Below are 25,853 nucleotides of genomic sequence, written 5' to 3' on the forward strand. Positions count from 1 at the left end.
GCACGCTTCTCAGACACTTCTCTCTCCACCCAGTGCAGGGTATTTTTAGTACCTCACCAGCAGACATTGCTCCAGTGAGGTACAAACTCGTGCTAAGTTATGTCCCAGTCCCAGTGCCACCAAAAAACCATCACCCAGCTCATTTCCATGAGGGTGCTGCATTATAAATAGACTTTTCTACGTGCTCAAAACTCACAGACTCGTCCTTAAAATTTCCTTGAGCAAATGCCCGGGATGTCTGTGGGACACGTGGCCGTGCTGCATCCCGGGGCTGTGCAGGGCCAGCGTTCCTGCTGCCCCAGGAGCAGCTGCAGCTGCGTGCTGGGACTCACCCTGGGCTAATATTAGCATGAACATGCCAGTGTGGGTGATGTGCCTTGAATTCTGCATGGTGGAAAGCCTTGGAGATGGGACTTGCCTTGTTTTTGTGTGAGTGTCTCTCTCAGGGTCAAGGTGTGTCCTCTAAGCCCAGCCCAAGGGTTTGCAGGATGAGCTCCAGCGTGGCTGGGGGCTGAGTGTGACTAACAGTCCCTCGTGTGCCAGGGCTCAATGCCTGGAAAAGGAAATGCAAAAAGATCTTTCCGATTCACATCTTGGAGCATCCCAGCCCTGGGAGTGAAGCAAAGCACTCCTCAATTGTTGTATTTCCTGGGCTGTCCACAAAAAGTCTCACTGCTGCTGGTCTCTTCTGGAGCTTGTTGTGGCACAGCCAGAGCTGCTCACTGATGCAGCTGGTGCTCCAAGACAGCAAAGTCACCTCTGATGCCCTCAAAGCTGGGCTTTACAGCCACTTCAGTGATCTGTCTCTTATTCCACATCTGTGTTTCTCTACCTGAGACAGAAGGATGGGCTGGATAGGAGTTTTCTGCCAAATCCTCCTATGGTGGGAGAGGAAGGAGCTAGAGGAAGGTGCCTGTGGGAAGGGAAGTTTTGTGTCATCCCCTGCAGAAGTTGTATCTTCCCCTGCAGAACTGGCCTTGGAGCCACAAAGTCAAAAACCTGCACCTGCCTGGTCACAGAGCAGTGGGTACCTGCTGTTGTGGCTGGGTTTTCCCTGTGTAAATCTAATCCTTTGGGAATAACTAGGTTGTGGGGCAGTGGGAAAGGGAAGAACAGGTGATATCTCTGTCCATGTGAACTGGGCTCTGGGGGTGCCTCTGGCCCTGGTTAGGCTGTAGGATCATGCAGAGGTTGCTGGTTACAGCCCTGTCATGCAGGGTGGGCTGGGCTGTGTGTCCTTGGGGCCGGGCACCGAGCAGTGTCCCCGGCTCTGTGACAGCAGGGACAGCTCCCAGGGCTGGCACAGGTGAGCTCCTGTGGGACCAGCCCTGGGCAAAGTGAGCACATGTTGGAATCTGAGGTATTGATGATTCTGAGATTGTAGAAAGTCTCTGTCTGTCAGCCCCCTGCCAAAGCAGAAGCCATAATTGGTCTGTGCTGGTTTCCAGGTTGTTTATTCTGTTTATCTCTACCATGTTCTGCTGCCCTGCCCAGCTCTGTCCTGCAGGGCAGCGTGTGGGGCTCTGCCCTCAGTGGGATGTGACAAACATTAAATACCAGAAACTCCCTGGGCTGGATTTACAAGAACGTGCCAATATCTGTCACCTACGTTGGACAGTGTGTCCCCAGCCTGAACCAGCAGAAAAATGCCAACACCACAGTGAGACATGGAGGGCATGAAGAAGGAGAAAAAGGACAAGGCACACCCAATTTCCTCCATCTTGTCCCCTTGGGACCCCTAATCTAGAATCCTAAAATTTTACTTTTGCACCCGTGCCACACTAATTATTACTTATATCAAACACTGAGAGCTGGTAATTCATCCTGCAAGATTGAAAACTCTTTTCCATGGCCAGAGATCACAGCCAGTGTCTCTGGGGGCTCTGTCCAGGGGGGTTCCTGACCCCTGCCAGGGTCCCAGGGCAGCCAGAGGGAAGCTCTGGATTGCCACGAGCACAGACTGTGCTAGCCATAAAGAGACCTTGCAGAGGAGCCTGGGTGGGAAGGGACAGGGAGTTGATGGCTCTTTGCACCAGAGCCAGGGCAGCTGCTTTGGTTTTGCAAGCACAGTGCTGGTACCTGGAGGTGAGTCAGGTCCTGGAGCACCGTGCTGGCTCTTCCCAGTCCCTGAGGTCTTGCTAGCACCTTTCCCTCAGTAAGGGACTCAGCTAAAAATGCTGCACTCTTTGCTCATTGCCCCTTGGTGGACTGGGGCAGTGGGGTGAGTAGGAAGCACCCATGGGACGTGTTGGGTCAGGTGTGACAGCTCTGAGTGAGCGTGGCTCTGGCTCTTGGACAATACGTGCCAGCAAACCTGGGGCTGAATCACTGCCAGGCATTAACCTGGCACCTCTGGGTGCCCCATGGCCTCACCGGGTGCTGGTTTCATTGCTGGTTTGCTGCCCTTCCTTGCAGGGAGCTGCTCAGCCTTTTTTCCAGGAGCCAGGACAGCAGCCACAAAAACCTGGATGGGGACGTGTCATAAATCCAGAGGCAATCATGGAGACCTCAGAGCCCATAATCACTACAGATATTCACCTTTCTGACTTTGATATTTAAGGCAGCATCTTTCTGCAAGGATATCATGTGGACTTTCCCTCTCCCAACCTCCCTGTCCCCTCCTGCTGCAGTGGACTCTGGCACCTCTTTGGTTTTTAGCAACAAGCCAAGTGACCCTAAATCCTGGTTAAGTTTGTTTGAAGCCTGTAAAATGAGTCGGTGGGTCTGAGTTCAGATCCTGGTGGGGCTGTGCCTGCTTGGTGGGGGTCAGGGTCCATCAGGGGAGCTCTTTTTGGGCTGTCATGCCCTTCATAGGGATGGGGTTTGTCCTGGCCACCTCTCATTTCACACCTGCAGGGTATTGTTTGGTCCTGGCACCCCTCTGGTGGCACCAGCAGTTTGTACCCAGCTGCTGTGCTGGTGCCATTGTGGGGAGAGCCCTCCTGGGTGCAGGAGACCCCTCCTGGGTGCAGGAGACCCCTCCTCACTCCCTTCCCTGCCACAAACAGTGCAGCCCTTGGGCAAGAAGGGGTTTGTTGCTCATCCTGAGCAGCTCTCCTCTCCTGCTGCCTGTGACTCAGGCTTTTACCCTGATTGCTTTTGTGAGGCTCTGGATGCAGCTCAGCCCTTGGCTCTCCTGGGGACACCTCCAGGGCGGTGGAGTGTCCATCCAAGGTGGCCCTTGGTTGGTTTGTGTGCCAAAAGGGGAGATGCCGTGGGTGGTGCGTGACTCCTGTGGACTGCAGGGCAGGGGACATTGTGACATCAGTCTGTGCCACTATCCTGGCAGCAGAGGTGGCAGTCTGGGACACAAGCATCACAAAACTGTGCAGCCCCTTGCTAGGGTGAGGTGGGTGCTCTGCAGCCTCTCAGCCCTGAGGATTAGTGCCACTGGTCACTGCACTGATTTGGGAGACGAGGGCCGGGGTTGGGACTCAGTCTTTCTTTCATCTTGGCCAATGGAAGTAAAAAAGCAGGGAAATGTGCAAAGGATGGATTTGATTTGATTTTTCAAAGCACGTTTCCCTCTGCTCTCTGCCAGCCCTCAGGATGTTTGGACAACAGCTCTGCAGTGCTGGGTGTCCCCTCCAAGAGAGTCATCAGAGCTGGCTGCAGGGACAGCAGGAGTGGGCAGCACTGCAGGGATGAATGGCTCCTGGGTCCTTCCTTTGCCCCTTTTACCAATTTCCCCCTTTTTCTGCAGCTTTTTAACCAGCATGTTGCAGCACCACCCATCAAAGCATCTTCCCAAGTGGAGACTTCACTGATTTAATCACCCAGTCCCTGCTCACCCACCTGAGTCACTCTCCACGTCCCTTGCACGGGCACTGGGATTCATGCCACCTGGGGATGGCATCTGTGGCACCAGCACGGGGCAGGCTGGGCTCTGCAAGACCATCTGCATCATACTTTTGTCTCTGGGTAATCGTTTTGAGGCATTTTAGAAATATTAGTGAACCAAACCAAATCTACAGCCCCATGGGAGGCACAGAAAGGATTTATTTCTCTCCTTCCTCCTCCCCCTGTGAAGGGAAACTGGAGCACTGAGCAGAGACAGGAGCTGGAGTGAGCCCGTGGCAGAGGCAGTAATGCAATCTGCTGGGCTGGATACCCTGTGTTTTATGTAATTTTCTGTACAAGTATGAAATGAATATAAGGGATGTAAAATATCCTGGTCTGATCTGGAAGCATTTTGCTGCGAGTTAATGGTTATATAAACCCAAGTGTAACAGAGAATCAAGCTAAAATCTTTAGAGAACTGCATTATGGGGACTGGAAAGATGGGATTTTGTATTAATCTGAGTGTGGATTTTTTTTTTTTTTCTTTCTATTCTTAGTCCTGACTTTGCTTTTGCATGTTCATTTCTGGGAAAGGAGCAGTTTGCTGCATCAACCACAGGCTGTTTTATACCTTGCTGTGAGTGAGAGAAATGCTGCTTTGATTGATGTCAGAGCTCTGAACTTGCATTTATCCCCAAATTTCCACCAGAACTCGCCTCTTGGTACCCTTTACACCATTGAGGAAGGCCCTGCATGGGGACAGCACATTGCCAGCCTTTTCTTGTACATGTGATTCATGTCAGACCAGGCAGTCTGCTGCAATTTCCTTTGAGAACTGTCTGTGAAATCAGAGAAAGGATTTATTTGGGCATAAACTGTTCATAACCTGACCTAGGATAGTGTGAGAATCAGGGTACAACAGCAGAGTGTCACTAGATATATATATATATATATATATATATATATATATATGTAATATGTATGTCACTAGATATATTTAGATAGATATAATAGATATATTTTAGATCTATATATATAATTATATTATTTATATATAATATAAATTATATTTATATATATATATAGATATATAGATATATAGATATATAGATACATTTTATATACATAGTGCAGCAAGTTTGGTTTATTGCTAAAGGAAAGGTGTGAGGCCTCCTGGCACAAGCACAGGGAGGGGCCCCAGCAGCCCTTACTTCTCTTCTTTTGTTATATTACCAGGAGCTTTGGGAAAGGTGCTTTTAAAATTTCCTGCCTTGTTTCTTTGGCTGTAAGAGGGGATCTGAGTTTCTCAGGCTCTTTTGAAGCTGTGTGTACTCACAAAATCCTGCCAGCTTGTGCAGCATCGCTTGCTGCCTGCACTACCAGGGATTTTCCATCTCAGACCCACGATTTTGACCCCACTGAGGGGCTCAGGGGAGCTGGGAGCACATTGTTGTTGAGGATGGGGTAGAGATATCCTGCTGCTCCCTTCCCTTTCTGCTGTGGGACCTTTAGGTTTCATGCACAGTGGAAATACCCTATAGGTACATGCAGAACCCCCTACTTCCCCCATAACTGAGCCTTCAGCTCACTCCAGTGCACCCATCTCTGCTGTGAGTGGTGGCAGCTCTTCAGTGGCATCACTCAGGGGAGGTTTGGATAAGCCAGACCCAGGTGGCCCCATAGGCAACCACTCTTTGCTCTCAGCCTGGGCCAGAAAAGCATCAGGAGTGTCAGAATCTGAGGTGTTGATGATCCTGAGATTGTAGAAAGTCTCTGTCTGTCAGCCCCGCTGCCAAAGCAGAAGCCATAATTGGTCTGTGCTGGTTTCCAGGTTGTTTATTCTGTTGATCTCTCACATGTTCTGCTGCCCTGCCCAGCTCTGTCCTGCAGGGCAGCGTGTGGGGCTCTGCCCTCAGTGGGATGTGACAAACATTAAATACCAGAAACTCCCTGGGCTGCATTTACAAGAACGTGCCAATATCTGTCACCTACGTTGGACAGTGTGTCCCCAGCCTGAACCAACAGAAAAATGCCAACACCACAGTGAAACATGGAGGGCATGAAGAAGGAGAAAAAGGACAAGGCACACCCAATTCCCTCCATCTTGTCCCCTTGGGACCCCTAAGCTAGAATCCTAAAATTTTACTTTTGCACCCGTGCCACACTTAATTATTACTGATATCAAACACTGAGAGCTGGTAATTCATGCTGTAAGATTGAAAACTCTTTTCCATGGCCAGAGATCACAGCCAGTGTCTCTGGGGGCTCTGTCCAGGGGGTTCCTGACCCCTGCCAGGGTCCCAGGGCAGCCAGAGGGAAGCTCTGGACTCCCACACAGGAGCACCCTGCTGCCTGCCACAGCGCTCTGGGAAGCTTTAGGGCCGTGAGCAGTGAATGCTGTGTTGGGTTTCCGAGGGTTTCTTGAAAGATGAGAGCTGCAGCCTCCCCCTCTCCTGCCTGGGAACAGGAGGTGACCATCTGGTAGCAGTTTAGAGCCAGCCCTGGCTCTCAAACGGTGCCATTGTGTGCTGGGAAATCACGGGGCGCCGCCTGCCCCGGCCCCATAAGGCTCCAATGTAGCCAAAAACCCAAGGAAAGCTCTCTGTGCTTAAGCAAGCAAGCAAATGTAACCCCTGGGTTGCAGAGACCACGCCAGGGGCACAGGATGTTTAATGGGAAGCAGTTGGGGGCCGGGGCTGTGGCAGAGCTGGAGGCTCTGCCTGGGAAGAGGGTCCCGGAGGAGCCAACATCCCTTGCTGTTTATTTTGGTCTCCTCCTGAGCTCTGTGCATAGATGTTTCCTTGTGTAAAGCCTCCCCTGGCCTGTTGGTGGGATATTCTGGTTAAAAAGGGAAGAGAGGAGGAGCAGATGTTGCAGATGTTCCCTGGCTGACCCCCCCAGGGCCAGGCTGCAGAGCTGTGGCAGCGTGCTGTGTGCTCCAGAGCTTCCAGCTGGGGGATGTGTGTGTTGGTGTGTACCTTGTTTTTTTGAGAGTTTTATAATTCTTCTACAAGTTTTCTATATATTTTGATGTTTATATCTTTATCTATTTCTACTGAATTTTTTCACACTGCTTATGTAAATAATGATTGTTTTGCATTCTTCTTTGTAAGTGGAGAGAATTGATGGACTGTTGGTTTGACCAGTGTGGTTGGAGAGGTGGCAATTTCACCCTCCAATCCACTGTCACTTTTGCTATTCTATATATAGTGGAGTCAGAAAGTAAAATCCTCTCTTTGGATTCTTTTATTTCCCCTTTTACATCTAGCACCCATGTGTGAGTTATTTCGTGGTGTAGTGTGACAGGTGTGTGTGCTTTTTCCTTTTCATGAACAAGACAGAATGCTGGGGTACCTTCCTTCAGCTTTACTGCAGCATCAGCCTCATTGTGTGGTTGAGACAATAGGAAGATGGCAAAGCCAGCAGCAGCCAAAGATTTCTTTGTTACAGAGCATCTTAAAGACTTTCTAGCCAGTAACATATTGCTAAAGCTCACAGACAGTTGTCCTAACCAATTACACATAAAAGTACACATCCACTTACTTCACACCATGTTTACTTGTATGCTTTCTGTTAACAATACTCAATACTTCATTATTAGGCTTAAAACCTTCTAGTATCTTGCTAAACATATCTTTCTCCAATCTTAAGGTCTATCTTAACCAAACCTAAGAGTTCAACTACTGTTTCATGTCCTTTTGTAACTTTTTCTACCTTCAGACTTTACAACTGCAGCTAATTTGGAGTTTCTCTGCTCTTTCTGTTTCTAAGACCTTTCCAACTTCCTAAAAATCTTCTTACCTCTATTATTTCCCACATTAGAGTTCCTGTGCAGAAGCCAGATTCCTTCATGGCATCTGGGCACCCTTGGCTTGCCTGGGACTCCTGAGGAGGGACTCTCCTTCTGCACGTGGGAGTCCCCAGTGCCACTCACTTGTGACATCTCTGCAGGACTCTGGGCTGTTGCATGAACTGCTGGGATTTGAACCAGACCTCTGCCCTCCCTCCCCAGCTTAGAAGATCCCTAAAGAGCAGCTTTGACTGCTGGCTGTGACCTCTGGTGCCTGGCTGGGGGGTGACCAGGAGGACACAGCGGCCTCCCTGTGCAGCCATCCCCAGCACTGCTGTGTAAAATAGAAAGTGAAATCAATGTTTTATCCTTTTAATCCCCTGTGCCTGCCTGGGGAGCATTTGAGCAGGGTGAAGGCACAGTGTTCTTGCCTCCACACTGTGTGGTGTGGAGCAGGTTTGGGTTTTCAGGAGGGCATGTCTTTGTGCACAGCCAGCAGAGCCACCCTGGAGAGCCCTGCCTCCCTCTTCCAACAGGAGGATGGATGAGCAGTGGTGGTTTTGAGCCAGCCATGCAGAGCTGGGTGGTGCTGAGCAAAGCTCCATGACCTTGAGGGGTTTTGCCAATGTCTGGTCCCAAAGAGAGACTTGGCAGTGAGCAGCTCCCAGCCCAGACATGATGGTGCTGGGCTGTTGCAGAGGTTGCATCTGATAGGAAGCGCTTGGAAATCTCATTTTAGGGGATTTTGGGCTTTCCCTGCCCAGAAGTCGCTGCCTTCAGCAGTGGTGGATTGAGCCAGAGATGTGTGAATGGGTTGGAGCTGGCTGAAAGAAGGACGTGCCAAAGGCAGTGCAGGTTCAGCCCCACGGGCACCTCCAGGGGAAGAAGGAAGGCTGGTGCTCAACACCTTCAGCACCTTCCGTGCCCAGCTGCCTCCAACACCAGCCAGACAATGGATGGATGCTGCTGGTGGGGCTGGGAGAGCCCTGCTCGTGCCCAAAACCCCCTGGAAAATACTCCAAGGGGACAACCCTGCAGCATGGCCAGCCCTGCTCAGGGCAGGGACACCTTGTCTGGGGCTCTCAGGGATGTGAGGGGACCTGGAGCCTTTGGGGACACTGAGGATTAGCCACTACTGCCCATGTGGGACCCTGGGATGGGGTGTGGGGCCCTAGAGCCCTGCTTTGCCTTCAGCTGCTGTTTTTGTGAGGAATACAGACACTTCCCTGCAGGAAGCTGGGAGGAGGAGCAGAGGCTGTTTACTTTCCTTTCCTGGCTCTGTGCAGGACACACTATTTATAAGTTTTTTTCTCTTTTTTTGTGAGAGCTGATGTGCTTCCTGAAGGGCCTTCTCTCTTCTCATGCAAGGAGGAGAGAGGCAGTGCTGAGCAGGGAACTCCAGCCTCTGAGGGCCAGCATTGCTGAAGGTGACATTCCTGAGGATCATCGTGTTCATAGCAGTGTGTTGCTTTGATTTTTAAAAGTGTTAAGTTTTCTTTTATAGTTCTTTTGAAAGTTTTAAAGCTTTCATAACATTTCTTTAGCCTTCTGATAATGTTTACATATTTGAGAGTCAGAGTTCCCACTCAATTTCATGTATAAATAGAATAGCTTATATATTTCTCTGTAGGTAGAGAGAAATGATTAATTGATCTTTGGACCAGTGTGGTTGGAGAGGTGGTGGTAATTCCATCCTCCAATCCACGGTCATATTTAGAATTCTGTAAATACCAGATGTTTGAATATAACTAGGTCTTTTTCTCTTTTGAACTTACAAACTCCTGTGCACTCATTTCGTGTCCAATAGCAACATCAGTGAGGCTCTGTCTCAGAGGTGGAAACACAAACCCTCGTGGTCACAGTCCTTCTCCTTTCTCCTGCCTGGGATCTCTGACCTTCTCCAGACCACGCTGAGCTCAGGACAGTGGCCAAATATGCCAGCAGGACAAGCTGGGTACTGAAACCCCTGTGAAGCCCTGAGATGGTCACCCCATCCTGCAGAGAGGGGAGAGAAAGCTCCTGGGCTGTCCCCAGGCAGCTCAGTGACCCTGCTGGGGAGGGAATGCTGCTGGCACCTGAGGCTCCTCATCATTTTGCTGTCAGGAACTCTGCTGAGCCGTTTCTGCCCCTCTCTGGGATGAAGTTTCCCTGCCCAGCCCCTCAGTGCCCCTTCCTGCCCGCTGGCACTGCAGCACCAGGGAGGATTTTGGTTGTCCTGAGACTGTAATCGTGGTTCTGCAGCTCTGCCTGGGGCTTTCTGAACCCCTTTGTGTCTGGGCTTTGACCTTTTTCTCTTTTCTGCAACAGGGCCCTGAAGGACCTGGAAAAAAGCCATTTTTGGTTGTGGTAATTCAGTCCTGCCCTTTGATAAGGGCAGGGGCTGGCTGTGCTCCAGAAAGACCACATGGGTGGCATTGGGCAGGTTTACACTGGGCTTGGGGCACTTTGTGGGGTTTAAAGTCCAAAGAAAGGGGCCATGTAGGTCAGCATTGCAATCGGGATACTCACCATTCCTTTGGGAAGGGGCAGCAGGGCTCCGAGGAGTGGAGATGATGGATGTGCCTCATGTGAGGAACCCTTGTAGGTCAGCAGGGCTGTTTGCATCCAAAGCTCATTAACAGGTCAGAAAGAAATCCCCAAGCCACTTGGTACTGAGGGATCTCCAGGACAACGCTCATTAAGGAAAGACTCGTCAGCATTTCCTTTGCTGCCGGGTTCCTTGAGAGCATTTACCCTGTTCCTCAAGACACATCTCTCAGGAGGTTAGAGAGCTGCTTGTTCCAGGGAAGAGGTGGGGGCTGAGCTGGCTGGAGGAGTGACAGGCAGGTTTGAAGAGCCTGATGTGGACAGAAGTGTGATTCCATCCCTCAGGGAGCTGCCAGTGTCCTCTGCTGCTCTTGCCCACCCAGCTTTGCTCAAGGCCAGGCAAGGGCTCCCTGTCGGGTTGTCCCTTCCGCTCTCTTTGTTCCCAGCAAAATGCAAGCTGGGCTTGGCTGCTGCATTGTTCTAAACGTGGGGGTTTTGGGAAAAAAAAACAGCTAAAATGTTAGTTTCTGGATAAAGTGTGTGATGGAGAAGGGAAACTGTAGAAAATCTGTGCTGGAGGGTCAGAGCTCCAGCTTGGGGTTTGAGACCTGAGAGTTTGAACATGTTGAAAGAGCTTTCCAGTGTGGGGCTTTTTTGGAATTAATTATTCTGGGATGCTGAGAGCTGTGACTTGGACACAGACCTGCAGTGCATGAGCTGTGCTAAGTGCAGACTGCAGGGCAGGGACTGCTGCAGGGAGCAGCACCTACTGTCTCAAGCCCCTCACCAGCGTGATGTCCTGTAGGATCTCAAGCCTAGGTTTTTAAAGGCTAAATCTCACTGTTGCTATTCTGTTGATGTAAAGGATGGGTGGACTGGTTGCTGATGTTTGTTTTGGCCATTAGCAGTGTGGCTGTCACCACACCAGCTCAGCCTTGCCTCATGGAGGCTCTCTTGGGATCTCAAGGCTGTGCCTTATCCTGCCCTGACCCTGTGTCTGCCTGGGGGTTCAGGGGGGACCAGAGGGTTTTTACAGCCTGTGGCTTTTCAATGGGATCCAGCAGTGGTTCCCTTTCTGTGGAGTTCAGCCTTTAGTTTCTACCTGGCTGGGTCCTGTAAGGAGCAGGGATCAGCTGTCCCTTTCCTTGTATGGGGGTCTCAAGTTCATGTGCTCAAAACACTTCAGTCTTTGGTTCATGTGGTCTCTAGGTTTGATTTTAAGGATATGAGTGTCTGTGGCTGCCAGCTTTGGTTTCTTGCTGCATTTGTATGGATTTGGTGCTCTCCTGGGATTGTTTTCCTGTTCCCAACTTGGATTTGGCTGGCAGTGCTCACAGGAAAGCCTGTGTTTATCTGTGCATCCTTTGGATGTGAGAGGGAAAGCGAGGTGTTGAAGCTGGATCTCTGTCTCCCCCCAAAGCCAGTGCCCTCTCTGCTCTGCCGTACCATGGTGGGACCCCCTGCTCCCCTCTGAGCATGGGATGGAGGCAGTGTGGGGATGATTTCTGCCGTGGAGCTGAATTTCCTGTCCCTGATTTGTTTTATTACTGGGTTTTTAACTTGTCTGAAGAGGCATGGCCTTTTATCCCCAGCTGCTTAAACTGATTGTGAGTCCTGGGATGAAGGAGCAGAAATGGAGTTAGGAGCCTTGCGCAGTGTCCATAGACCCTCAGGTGGATGGTAACTAAATCCTGAACTACTTTTGATGTTTTTCAGCTCTGAAAAGATCCTTTGAGGTCGAGGAGGTAGATCAGTCTTCAAATTCCTCCACCCCACAAAGACGGGCCCCGAACACCCTCCTCAGGTCCACCGTGTCCAGCTCCACGCAGAAGTTCCAGGAACTCGGCGCCAGGAATTCGGAGCCGTCCGCCCGCCACGCGGAGCCCACAGTGCAAAGATCCCCCAAGCCCCCTCTGAGGAGAGTGGAGCTCTCTGGACCCAAACTGCCCGAGCCGGTGTCCAGAAGAACAGAAATCTCCATTGACATCTCATCCAAGCAGGTGGAGAACTCCACCTCGGGCTTGTCGCGCTTCGGCCTCAAGCGAGCCGATGTGGGGCACAAACCCCCCGAGCCCACGGCCAGGAGGACCGAGATCACCCTGGGCAAGCCCCAGGAGCCGGGGCTGCGGCGGGCCGAGGCGCCGGCCTCCAAGATCCCCGAGCTGCCGCCGCGCCGCCCGGACAACCAGGGGGCCAGAGCCGCCGAGAGCCCGGCCACGAGGCCGGCCGAGAGCTGCGAGCCTGCCCTGCCCGCCCAGCCCCAGCTGCCAGAGCCAAAGCTGCAGGGCTCGGTGCCCACGGAGAGCCCGGCCAAGAGGGAGGAAGGTGAGTGCAGCCCTGCCGCAGGGGCTGCGTGCTGCTCTTGCAGCTCCTCTGGTGATGCTGTGCTCAGAGGTGTCTGCACGCAGAGCTGTTCCCCTTGGGCTTATCCTGCCTGAATGAGCTGTCGAGTTCAATAAGAAATCCTGTCGAGTCTAGAAGGAAAGAGAAAAGGAAATGCCTGTGCTGGCAGAGCAGGTCTGAGCAGTGCTGTGGTGCCAGTGTGGCAGGAGCTGCTGGTTCGTCCCTGTGAGGAGAGGAGCAGGGAATCAGTGTGGGAGCAGCAGGGCTTCATCCAGAGACATCCCCCTGCCCTGTGCAATGGAGAGATCTCGTGGGATCCTCAGCTGGATGAGGGACAGGGGAATCCTCAGGAAAAGCCACATCAAATCTGTCATGGGTGATCCTGCCACATCCCCATTTTCACTGTGCCTCCCGAGGTGCTGGGAAATGCCAGCTCTGCCAGCTCAGGCCCTGTGTGCAGACCCACAGGGCCCTGGAAAGGCTCTGAGGTGTGGGAGAGGTGCTGGCTCTGGAAGTGTTGTTGGGATATCGTTGTTTGGTGGTGTTGTTTATGGCTGTGGGGCAGGAACCGCCTCTTCATTAGCAGAAGTCAGGGTTTTTGACCTTGGAGACAAAGTCTAATAACATCATGGACCAGAGCCACTATTAAACTAGAGACCTGGCTTATATTAGCTCTATCTTGTTTTCAATTAATTCCATATTAAAGCCAGCTTCCCTCCCTTGCCAGCTGTCATTTATTCTCCAGAATGTTTTGGAGATTTTCCTTTCAGACCTGTTAATTACTTTTCCATTCCCCATCACCCATGAGCTCTCTCCTGTGAGGGACCCCGTGGTCAGGGGGAGGGCACCTCCTCCCTCCCCACCCTGTGCCTCTCCCTGGAGGCTGTGGGATGGGCTGGGGTGGCTGAGCCAGGAGCTGGGAGGTCCATGCCTGGCCCTGGAGCTGGACCAGGGGTTGCATCCCCTCTCCTGGGTGCAGCCCTGTGCTCACACTGACGTGCAGAGAGGCCAGGCTGCGGTGTGTGCTGGTGGACAACCAAGTCAGGAGTCAGCAGGAGAGCTGATGTCAAACCTGCAGGACTCAGGAGGGTTTTTTCTTACTGTGTGTGGTGTAGGCATGGCTTTTCTTAGCTGGGTTTTTTTACAGGTTGGGCCATCTCCAGCTGGGCACAGCTGAGCTCTGAGCCCCAGCCCAAGGATGGGGATTTTGTGACCCCCAGCTCTGTCCCCAGCTGCTGTGTGTGGTGCCCTGGAGGCCCATCCTGCCCTGTGGGTGGGTGCTCAGCCTCGTCCTGCTGGCTCGGGCTGCTCTGAGAGCCCCAAGCCCTGAACCCCACAAGTGTTTGGCACTTTAAGAGCAGAAGACTGGCTGAGATGCTGAATGCTCCAGCTGCCCGGGGCAGGGAGAGAGGGGGGACAGCTGCTGGGACGAGTGTCACCCCTGAGCCCAGCTGTCTGCAGTCTGCCTTCAGCACGAGCCAGCCTGGCTCTGCTACAAAAGGGCCTTTCAGTCCAAAAGTCTCCAAGAATCCTCACAGAATGGTTTGGCTTGGAAGGCACCCTAAAGATCATCGAGGTCCAACCCCACAGCCACAAAGACAAAGTTGGAGGGGTCATGAAAGCCCTGTCTCCTTTTCCCTGTGTGTCAGCACAAGGGAGCAGCCCAGGGTCACTGCCAGAGCATGTCCCCTTCCTGACCACCTCCTCCTCCACTGCCATGCCTTCAGGTTGCCCTGGTTAGCTCTCGCCCCATTTTGGGACCCCATTTTGGGCTGTTCCTCCCCCTTGGTCCACAACACCCACCCTCAAGTGATGCTGGGCAGGTGCATGGCCTCTCTCCTTGTTGCTGGTGCAAGAACACAGAGAGATCTGGGGGGGCTGCACAGGAACCCTCAGGATGTCCCACGGATGAGTGCAGGCACATTGCAAATCCTCATCAGCTCCACTGCAGCTTTGTTCCCAGCAGAACCCCCCAGATGAAAACGCTGCCCCTCTGATGTCTGCAGCAGGGACTCGTGTGGTGTCAGAATCTGAGGTATTGATGATCCTGAGATTGTAGAAAGTCTCTGTCTGTCAGTCCTGCTGCCAAAGCAGAAGCCATAATTGGTCTGTGCTGGTTTCCAGGTTGTTTATTCTGTTTATCTCTCACATGTTCTGCTGCCCTGCCCAGCTCTGTCCTGCAGGGCAGCGTGTGGGGCTCTGCCCTCAGTGGGATGTGACAAACATTAAATACCAGAAACTCCCTGGGCTGCATTTACAAGAACGTGCCAATATCTGTCACCTACGTTGGACAGTGTGTCCCCAGCCCGAACCAACAGAAAAATGCCAACACCACAATGAGACATGGAGGGCATGAAGAAGGAGAAAAAGGACAAGGCACACCCAATTTCCTCCATCTTGTCCCCTTTGGACCCCTCATCTAGAATCCTAAAATTTGACTTTTGCGCCTGTGCCACTCTGAATTATTACTTATATCAAACACTGAGAGCTGTTAATTCATGCTGTAAGATTGAAAACTCTTTTGCATGGACAGAGATCACAGCCAGTGTCTCTGGGGGCTCTGTCCAGGGGGTTCCTGACCCTGCCAGGGTCCCAGACCTGCCAGGGCAGCCAGAGGGAAGCTCTGGATTCCCACAGTGTGGCAGCTCCTGCTCCAGGGTTTGGGTCACCAGGAGGTGCTCCTGGAGCACGGGACAGCCTGGATCCCATGGCTGGTGGCTCTCAGCACAAACAGCTGAGCAGGGGATGCAGGCAGCTGCCTCCAGCTGCCCTCACTCCTGTGCTGGACCTGCCTTCCCCAGCTGTCAGGCTCAGCTGCCTTGCCCTGCTGCTGCAGGCATGCAGGAGAGCGTGCTGTGCAGGAAGAGGCCTGTCAGAGGAGAAAAGCAGTCACAGGGAGCTTGGCAGCTCAGAGCAAACCACAGAGGAAAGGAGTAATTTCAGGGCTGAGCTCCACTAGGGCAGCGTGGCTGGCGGTGTGGGCTGAGCCTGCTCCAGAGCTGGGCTTCCCGAGGTGGCAGCAGAGCAGAGGTGTTTAATGGGGCAAGAAATATTCCTTCCCATCCATGTTCTCCCTCCCTGGGTCTTTGTGCTCTCCTGCACTCCCTGGGGAGCATTTGCTTCGTTTGTGCTGGTATAACATTGAATTGGGCCATTAGTGACAGGGAGATGGGACATCCCTGTGGGATGTGCTGCTACAAAGGTGGGGTTTGTGTCCCCAAAATCTCCAGTGGAGGTGTCAATGGAGGTTTTGTGTGCCTGGGCTCCCCAGCTGGGACAAGATGTGATGGGATGAGCAGGTGGTGGGGATTGCTCTGGTTGGAGTCTGCCAGAGCAATGTGAGCTGGGCTGTGCAGTGCGGGCAAGGGGAGGACACACAGAGGGCAGAAGGAGGCACAAGCAATTAAAAATAGCCCTAAAAACAAGGTGAAGGGCTGTGGGAGGCTGTCCTTGCTGTGCAGGACTTACCAAATGTGAATATCCAAATCTGAGCTCCTGTGGGTGGGGGTGACCTCTCCCAGGCTCCTGCTGTGGGCAGCAGTTCATTCCCAGTCCCAGGGCACTGGTCTGGGGCTGGCAGAGGAGGATGTTCCTGCCCTGTGCTGGCAGAGCAGGTCTGAGCAGTGCTGTGGTGCCAGTGTGGCAGGAGCTGCTGGTTCATCCCTGTGAGGAGAGGAGCAGGGAATCAGTGTGGGAGCAGCAGGGCTTCATCCAGAGACATCCCCCTGCCCTGTGCAACGGAGAGATCTCGTGGGATCCTCAGCTGGATGAGGGACAGGGGAATCCTCAGGAAAAGCCACATCAAATCTGTCATGGGTGATCCTGCCACAGCATCCCCATTTTCACTGTGCCTCCCCTCTCTGGCATTGTGCTGGTGTGCTTGAACATTTTGGCCTTCTCTTGTTCCTTGCAATGTACAGCCTCGAGCTTAGAGAGGGAGGAAGGCAGAAAAATTAATGTTTTCAATTTTGTTTTAATAGTCTGTTTCTACTTCCCCCAGTCAAAAGCTGTTTGTGTTAATGGCTCAGTGCTGGGTGAAGGCTCAGCTCTGGGATCTCAGGTGGTGGATTGGAAGCACTCCCAGAGGAGAGGTGAAAGCTGGTTTGACATGATGCTCCTGTCTGTCTCCTCACAAGCTGCTGAGGTTGCCCAGGCCCTGGGACAGCACTCAGCCAGCAAGGCAGGCTCTGTCCCACCACTGCTCCTGCTCCTGCCCCGTGGGCCTTCATGGCAAGGATGCTCTGGAGCTTGTTTAGATAAAGCAAAGCAGATAAAAACACCTAAAACAGGTTATGACCTTCCTCTGTGTCTATGCAAAACAATCTGAACCATCTCTGAGCTTTCAGCTTTGCTGGATGTTTTGTCCCCTGTCTCCTTTGGGACAGCCACACAGGGTGCCAGGTGTCTCTCAAAACTCAGCAGGGTCCCCCCATCTATTTTGCTGCACAACAAGCAGGGCAGCATCAGGAGTGCAAAGCAATTAAACGGTTTTCATTCTTTTTTTACACCTAGAACCCTTATGGGAAGACTTTTCTTTAGAATTCCTATAGGGTTGGGTTAAAATTTAAACAGTTAAACAACACTTAAAAATAGAAAGAAGTAAATTTTGAGATCCACTGAAATCCTTGTAAAAACCAAGGACCTGTTGCTGTGTGGTTGTGGTGGGGGATGCAGTTTCAAACCCCTGTCCTGCTATGGACACCCAGGGATGGAGAAATGAGGCCACACAAGCCTTGGGGTGACTTTTCTTCTGTCCTGGGCTGCTAGGGTGGCACCGAATGTGGGGCTGCAGGGGTTGTAGGGATTTGGAGAGCTGATAACACAGTGAGGCTCCCTGGGATGGAGAGCCCAGGGCTGAGTGAGATGCAGTGAGTCACCGTTTCCAGCTCTTTAACTGTACAAAGAGATTAAAGCTGTAGGGAAATGTTTCCTCCAAAACCAGCTGACAGATTCAGGCTAGGTTATGGGTAGTCTTTCTTTTTTCTTTTTTTTTTTTTTTTTTTTTTTTTTTTTGTTATTATTTTTAATGGGAAAATTCCTATAGCCCAGGATTCCAAATGGAGGGACTGAGTGGGAAACACTGAGTCTAGGTTTGTGGACACTGGTGCCAAAAATGAAATAATCTGGAAAAATCTAGACCTGCAGGCCTAGAGACATGGAAGGAAGAGTGGGAGCATGTGTGGGGGAGAGGAATGTGTCCCATCATGGAGACACTGCCTGCTCCCATCCCTGCGTGTGCCCTGTGCCTGGCTGTGCAGGGGGCAGCCACTGCCCCTCGGGGTGTTTTGGGGCTGGGTTTTGGGGCTGTGTATTTGGGGTTGTGTGTTTGGGGCTGTGTATTTGGCTGTGTTTTAGGGCTGTGTATTTAGCTATGTATTTGGGGCTGTGTTTTAGGGCTGTGCTTTGGGCTCTGCCTTGGGCTCTCCTTTGGGTTGCAGTGTGGGCACTGAGGATGCCAGCAGGAGGCTGGGTGATGTGCTGGTGCTGCACATCCCTGTCCCCAGGAATGCTGTCCCCAAGCTCGTTGTGTTGTGTTATCCCTGGCACACTTGTGTCCCTTCTTTGCGTGGGCACACTTCGTGTGGGTGCTGTCCCATGTGGAAGCTCCAGCTGGGCAGGAAACACCCCAGGAAATGAGGCTGTCCACTGCAGGCAGCCAGAGCCTGGAGGATTTGTTTGCTGGAAGTCCCTGAGGGCCTGTAGGAAAAGCAGTGACGTCCCCAGTGGAGCTTCACTGTGCACAGGGACAGTTTCCCATAGGAAACACCCTTTGCACTGTTCCCACTTCCTTTCCCTGGGGTCTGAGACCAGGACAGGGCGAAGCTGGGGATGCTGCATCCATCAGAAGGATGTGGAGCTGCTGGAGTGAGTCCACAGAAATGCTCCAGGGCTGGAGCCCCTCTGCTCTGGAGCCAGGCTGGGAGTGCTGGGGGTGTTAACAGAGGAAAAGGCTCCAGGGAGAGCTCAGAGCCCCTTCCAGGGACTAAAGGAGCTCCAGGAGAGCTGGAAAAGGATGTAGGACAAGGAGCCTGCAGTGACAGGACACGGAGAATGGCTTCCCACTGCCAGAGGGCAGGGCTAGATGAGATATTGGTATTGAATTTTCTCTGTGAGGGTGGTGAGGCCCTGGCACAGGTGCCCAGAGAAGCTGTGGCTGCCCTTGGATCCCTGGAAGTGTCCAGGATCAGGCTGGATGGGGTTTGGAGCACACTGCATAGTGGGAGGTGTCCCTGCCCATGGCAGGGGTGGCACTGGGTGGTCTCTAAAGTCCTTTCCTACCAAGCCAGTCTGTGATTCTGCTGAGCTGCAGAGTGACCCTGGCCTTAACACCTGGCAGGTCTCTGCTATGGCTGGCTGGGGTCTGGACAAGGCTGTGCATCCATCCAGGTCATCTCCTCACCTCCTGAGCCTTGCAGGAGGGATCCTGTGGAGAGCCTCCTGTTGCATCAGAAGGTGACTGACTGCAGGGTCACCTGGCTGTGGCTCAGGGCTCTGTGCTCCAGCTGTGAGCCCTGAGCACTCCTGGCTCCTACATGTCCCCCTGGCCAGAGGTGTCTCTGCTGGCTCAGAAAGGGGTGAGTGCTCCTGCCTGCTCTGTGGGATTTGTGCTCATCCAAGTGGTGCTGGAAGGCACAGGGAGACACAGCCCTGGCTGAGGGGGACATGTAGGAACCAGGAGTTTCTCTGTTTATCCTGTGGTATTTGCATGTCTGGAGCCCATGGCAGCGTGCTGGGGAACATGCTCCCCACCCATCAGCTCCTTTGGATCCTCCAGCTTTCTCACATTTAGGTTAATCATCCTACAGGCTGATAAGGCAAATAAAATCCGTTATCTTGAACAAGATAAAACAAAGAGTGTGCTTTGATCTCCTGCAGTAAGGCCTGGCTGCTTGTTGTGTGACTTCTCTGCTGTCTGCTGAGGGAGGGAAGTGATGGCAGTGGTGATGAACCTTCTGTAATTAAGGAATCATTCTCTTTTAACCTATTTCTAAACTGCTGTCCCTGCCCGAGATGTTTCTGTTGGCCAGTGGTTGCAGGGACACCATAGGCTGGGTGCAGTGCCAGCTCCATAAACTCTGTCAGGGGACTGAATTGAGATTATGGAGAGAAAACATTGTTTTGAGAAGATCAAACGATCTGTTTTGAGCAAAAAAAGATAAGATGACAGCAATCCATTTGTGTTCTTTACACTCCTCCAGCAAACAAACAGACACAGAGACCCTTCCACATTGTCCAAAATGCCTTGGTGAAGCTGAAGTCAGTGTGGCTATAAATGGAAAAAGCAGCTGGTCTTGGATTGCAGCCTGTGCTCAGACTTCTTTGAGCCCAGTTTTTCTTACATCTGTTGAGGTTTTAAAGGAGGGATGTGTGGAGAGAGCTGCTTTGCTTTGAGTTGGTTAAATTTGGGTCACTCATCTCACTGATCTTCTGAACTGGTCTCTGCACAGAAGTTCCCAGGGTTTCTGTAGGGTCACACGCATCAGTACTTCACCCTCTTGAATCATCTTGGTTTATCCAGGCGTGCTGGGAGACAAAGCTGGACCCAAGGGTCTGCTCCAAAATAAATAGACATAAATAAAAATAAATAAATAAATATAATAAACCAACAAAATTTTGCAGATGTTTATGCATTTATGAAAAAGCAAATAATTTTAACAAACCACCTAAGGTTTGACAGGGTGGGCATTTGGGGTTGCTGGGCTTGTACCAGCTGCAGTTTGTTCTGCGTGGAAGCTGTAGGCTGGTTTTTGCATGGCAAAGGCCATTTGTCCAGCAGCAATGAAGGATGGGTGAAATGAAGCATTTTTTCAACACCTTCAAGTTCAGAGGCTGATGATGCTCTGGCACATATGAGCATAACCTTGGATTTATATTTAGCTTGTCAAGCCTTGAGAAGACATCCAGGGTTTGTCTGTGTCAGGTGGTCTTACCAGGAGTTCTCCGGTATTATTCCTAGGGGAATGGAGGTGAAAAGGGATTTGCAGCAGCACAGAACTGGGTAGGGCATTAATCCCTTGTTCTCATGAGTGCCTGACAGCACCCAGACAGCCTTGGGTCAGGTTGTCCTGTTGCTGTGGATGTTCACTGGCTGAAGTGTGTGTGCCAAGCTTTTCTTTGATGCTTATCCATCTGGTGCAGGCTGAATGGAGAATGGAGAGTACCTTGGAATTGTCCAGATATGTCCTGGGAAAAAGGAGCAGATCTGAGCCCCTCTTCTGATAAAACACAATTGTTTAGACAAACTCTGGCTGAACTTGCTTCCTCCTGCATCCCAGCATGCAGATAAACAGGGTGGAAGTGGGAGGCCAAGTTCACAGGCTGCTGGGGCCCTCCCTGGGGTCACACCGGCCTCAAGACCCCCTGTCCAGCCCTTTTGGTGACCTTGGAGAAGATGAGAGGATGCAGTTGAGTGCTGAGGGTGATGCCCTGGCTTTGGGTAGTTCAATGCTCCGAGATGTGATGGGAACTTTGATAAGGCAGCACATCAGGGGTGTGGGTGGTCCTGGGGGCAGCAGGGAATGCAGCATGGCCCGGCTGCAGGGGCTGGAGCTCGGCTGGGTGCTGCTCTGTGGGATGCAGGAGGTGAATTTGCTCCAGCCCCGTTCTCTCCAAGCCTGGCAGTGCTGGGTGTGGGGTGGCTGGGCAGCTCTGTGCCCCCGAGAGATTCCTGTCTGGGCTGGCAGTCAGGATTTGGGTGGGACGTGGCCACTGCAGAGGTGTTGTGGCTCCTGCCGAGGTCTCCAGGAACTGCTTTGTGGAGTCAGATGAAATCTGAGATCCTGCCATAACCCTGATGTTCCTCCCACCATTCCTCAGGGAAACAGTCCTCCTTGCCCTACTTTGTGTAGTAAATAAAAGTTTATTTACAGCCCAGGAGTGCACGTCCTGAGGCTGGGAGGTGAAGGGTTCCTGCAGGGCCCTGGAGGAGCTCTGGGATTTCCTTTCTGCTTTGTGGTTTTGGTTCAGGAAAGTCTTGGGAAGGAACAGCCATGTGAGAGGGGAGCAGAGCCCTTTGCTGGGCCCTGGGGCATGGCTTTGTTTCCCCATCCCCGTGTCCCTGTGTGCCACCTGGAGAAGAGCTGAGAGGGGATAAGGAGAGCTCCCAGGTGGGCTGGAGCAGCCAGGGCCAGCAGCAGGAGGGGACCTGCCACCCATCTGTCCCCATCCCTGGCTGAGGCAGCTGTGGGGCTGAGCTCTGCTCACCTCTGGGCTCTGTGGGGTTGCCAGCTCTGCCCTGGCACTGCCCAAAATTCTTCTGCAGGGTGTCAGGGAATGAACATTTGTCTTCTCCTCCATTTGGAGGAGTGGGAAGGGTCTCTTTGGGGTGCTTTCAGTCCATGTGTGGGACAGATTATTTATGGGGCAAGCAAACCAAAGCCATGATTTGGGCTCCACTGAAAGAGCAAAGCTGAGAAATCTTCAAATCGTGGCTGCAGAGACAAGGGGAGACATGGCTGTGGCTTTCTGCTGGGGACCAGTGTTGTGTCCCTTGGGAGAGGCACAGAGAACATTGTTTGGAGTTTTTGCTTTGCCTTCTCATTTTTCAGACATGCAAGATTAATTGCTCTCTTTTATTGTCTGCAGCAATATTTATTTTGCTGCTCTGCAGCAGCAGGGACTGGATAGGTTTCACAAGCTGAATTTTCCCTGGTCAAGCCCCTCCTCTGATTTCACACTCCCAGCTGCCAGGCTCGGTTTTAAAACAGTTTGCACCGAGGCTGAAAATATTTGAAGGGCAGAGCAATGCCTCGCAGGAAATGGCTTAAGCTTCCTGCTCCCAAGATGGTGTGAGTGTTAAAACAGAACTGGAGAAATATTAGACATCCTACATCCGGCCTGGCTGGGGAGGTGACCCTGGGGTGAAGGGATGGAAAGCCTGGACACTCCCTCCCCCAGCTTCCAGCAGGACGAGGGGCCCCGAGGGTCCCCCTGGCCCCCATCTGTTGTAAATGTAGGTGAACTTGGTGGGAAGAAATGATGATGTTTGACTTTAGTTCAGAAGGCTGAATTGTTTATTTATTATAACTATACTGTAATACATTAATATACTATGTAAAGGAAGATACTAAAACTACAAACCTGCTTGTTCTAACTACCATATCTAACTCACACACCTCCTGACCCTCTCTCCAGTCCAGACAGAGGTGGATTGGATTGGCCATCAGGCTCAAACAATCCTCACCAGAATCCAATCAAGCAATCATCCCAGGTAAACAATTTTCTGAACACATTCTACATGGGGAAAACAAAGAATAAAAATAAAAGTGGTTTTCTCTTTTTTTTTCTATGCTCCTCTATAAAAAATTCCTAAGGAAAGAAAAAATGTACCTACCACACTCATCCCTCTGACTTTATGGGAAAAACTGGTAAATTGTTTCCTGCTCCTCGGGGCTTTGCACATTTTGGTTTTGTGGGAGATATTTGGGGCGAAATGTCATCAGAGTGAGTTTCCAGCAGAGGATGGGATCTGGGGAAACAGCAGTTCTGCTGAAATATTTGCAGCAGTTTATCCATCATCTCCCAGGCTGAAGTGAAAGTCTGGGAGAGCTGAATCTGAGTTTGTTTGGGGTTGGAGCAGGACTTTCCTCAGTGAAAATCCCTGCTGAATTCTTGGCTCAGCAGAACCCTTCCAGCAGGGAGGAATTCCCGCTTGGTGCTGGCTGAGCACCATCTACCTGGCCAGGCAGGGAATAGCAGCTGCTGTGTGCCCAGGACAGACAGACAGGGCTGGGACAGATGGACAGGGCTGGGACAGAATGTCAGCCTGGGGAAGGGCAGGCACAGATGGGCTCCTGTGGGCAGGGGGGACCTGGTGGCTGTCACATCTTCAGCCCCCGTGGGTTGCTGCCCTGGTATGAAAGCTTCTCCAAACCCTGCTTTGCTTGTTGGAGCGTGGAGATTTAGGGAATTTTATTCAGAATTTTATTTTTAGGGAATTTTATTCAGTGGAGATTTAGGGAATTTTATTCAGAATGTTGTCGGTTTGATAAAAAAAAAACTATCTGAGCCATGTCTGGGAGTCTGCAGGTGCAGGAGGAGCGAGGCTGTGGGCAGAGCAAGAGGAGGAGTATGGTCTGAGCTCACCCACAGTCACTTCCTCCAGAAGTCACTGAGAATCCTAAAATCGCTCATAATGAAGGCACAATTGCAGCCGTGCTGGGAGCTGAGTCCCTTTGGGAGGCGTGTTCAGCCACAGGAGCAGCAGTGAAGTGTGTGGCTGCATTTTGGGGTGGGTGCAGCATGGATGGAGCATTCATTCTCCTGCCAGCCTTTCCACCCTTCTGCTCCCTTCCCTGTGGGAGCACAGATGCAGAGGGGTGAGTGCCATCCTCGGAGGCAGCTCTGGGCCTGGGGAGCTCAGGCTTTGGTGCCCCCTTTCCCCCAGGGCACAGGACCCCCTCAGCCCTGAGCAGCGCAGCCCTTGGGGCTCGGGATGTGGCCAGGCACACCCTGTTTGTTCTCCCAGGTTTTTCCATGGGGTGCATTTCCTGGGAAAGATTTGGAAGACCTAAGGGAGGGGAAGATGAGGCTGATTTAAATCCCAGAAGCAGGCACAGCTGGCTGAAAGCTGCGTCTGCAGCCTGCAGTACATCAGGAGATGTACTCTTTCTTGGGGAGCCAGTCCTGGGGCTGCCACTGCAGGGTGTGGGGGGCAGGAGAGGAGGGCTGGGCTGCAGGACTGGAGAGGCTGGGGCTGTTTTGGGGACAGAAATGCAGTTATTTGCCCTGGAGTCACCCCCACTGGCCTGTGCAGGGATCAGCAGTGTGGTTGGACACGATGTGAGGCAGGGGATGTGTGTAAAGAGGCTGTGTTGCCCCAAAAGGTGCTTGGGTTTAGGGCTGGTTTTATCCTCCCTGCCCCATCAGCTGGTGAAGCAGATAATTGTGCAGCATCCTTGGATGCACAGGGCTCCATGTGGGGTGGGGGAACGGGGGGGAATTTATGGGGAAAGGGAACATCCTTCCCCAGGAGTGTCCTGGCACCCTTCAGGCAGCCCCAGACTGTGCCAAGCAGCTGTGGTGGAGCTGTGGGGCTGCAGGAAGGAGCAGTGCTGCTGTGCAATCCCTGCATGGGGGATTTCTTTTTCTTCTCCTGCCTGGCTGACCCTCACTCTGCCCCTGCCAGCCCTTCCCTGCGTGTCCCTGCGGGTCAGGGTGTCCCTGTGTGGGATGTGCCCTCCTTCCCACAGCTCCCACAGAGGGACACGCAGCCCTGGGGCTGCAGCACTGGGAGAGGCACAGAAAGGGTTGGGAAGAGGTTTGGAAAGGGCTCCTTGAAAAGCTCTGTCCAGGGCAGGGGGCAGTGCTCGTCTTGCTGAACCTCTGCAGGGAGGCCAAAGTTTGGCTTAAATCTTTATTAAAGCTTGTCTTAAATCGGAGATGAATGGGGGCTCTGGAGTCCAGGGAGTGAATTTTAGCCAGTCTCTGTGAGGCTGGGGGTCTGCCTTGCCCTGATGAGCTCTGGAGGAGCATGGATTGGGATGGGAAGGGCAGGGATGAGAGGGGGGATGTGCTGGACCTGCCTGCATCACTCAAGGGATGGATCCAGCACCCAGCCTTTGCCTCAAAAGCTGATTTTCCCTGTTGCTCTTGATCTAGAAACTAAGTTTCCACCACAGCCTTTGCTTGAATGGTCCAAAACTCTGGATCTGGGGTCTTAAAGCCTTCAACGCTTTTTCTTCAGGTTAAAAAATGTCACTGATGGTTGATAGATTCCCAAGTGTTCTCGTGGGGTTGTTGGGGGACCTGGGCTCCCAAGAATAGGCTGAAGTCAGCAGAACTCTCTGCTCTCAGCTTCAGGAGGGTGTCAGACATGAGAGCTGCATCCTGCAGAGCTGAAAACCTCAAACCCCTTTGGGCCCGTGACCTTTCAGCAGCAGTGAGTGTCACAGGGCAGAGCCTGGGCCTTTATCTCAGCTCACAGCTGGGGAGGAGGCTCTGAGCAGAGCTGGGGAGCTGGGGGGCTGCCCTGGTTCCCCTGGTTGGTGTTTGGGAGGCAGTGGGGCTGCCCTGGTTCCCCTGGTTGGTGTTTGGGAGGCAGTGGGGCTGCCCTGGTTCCCCTGGTTGGTGTTTGGGAGGCAGTGGGGCTGCTCTGGTTCCTCTGGGATGTGTTTGGGAGGCAGTGGGGCTGCTCTGGTTCCTCTGGGATGTGTTTGGGAGGCAGTGAGGCTGCTCTGGTTCCCCTGGGATGTGTTTGGGAGGCAGTGAGGCTGCTCTGGTTCCCCTGGGATGTGTTTGGGAGGCAGTGAGGCTGCTCTGGTTCCCCTGGGGTGTGTTTGGGAGGCAGTGAGGCTGATCTGGTTCCCCTGGGGTGTGTTTGGGAGGCAGTGGGACTGCTCTGGTTCCCCTGGGATGTGTTTGGGAGGCAGTGGGGCTGCCCTGGTTCCATGGAGTGATGGGGCTCAGCTTGGGG

The 25,853-nt window shown here is 52.4% G+C and overlaps 1 protein-coding gene across 8 annotated transcripts in view; it reads left to right on the forward strand.

Moving 5' to 3' along the window:
* SEPTIN9 (septin 9) overlaps nucleotides 1-25,853 on the forward strand; it is a 130,691-nt gene that overhangs the window by 64,170 nt on the left and 40,668 nt on the right. For 7 of the 8 annotated variants that reach the window (XM_021535812.3, XM_021535815.3, XM_077787335.2 and 4 more), the window contains one exon: nucleotides 11,813-12,421. In XM_021535812.3, the coding sequence (XP_021391487.2) occupies nucleotides 11,813-12,421 (609 nt within the window). Of the gene's footprint in view, nucleotides 1-2,970; nucleotides 3,922-11,812; nucleotides 12,422-25,853 lie in introns of those variants that run through there. The other variant, XM_085556927.1, reaches the window with a different exon arrangement.

The sequence above is a fragment of the Lonchura striata genome, chromosome 18, assembly GCF_050655825.1.
Source record: "Lonchura striata isolate lonStrDom1 chromosome 18, ASM5065582v1, whole genome shotgun sequence".
Lineage (NCBI taxonomy): Eukaryota > Metazoa > Chordata > Aves > Passeriformes > Estrildidae > Lonchura > Lonchura striata.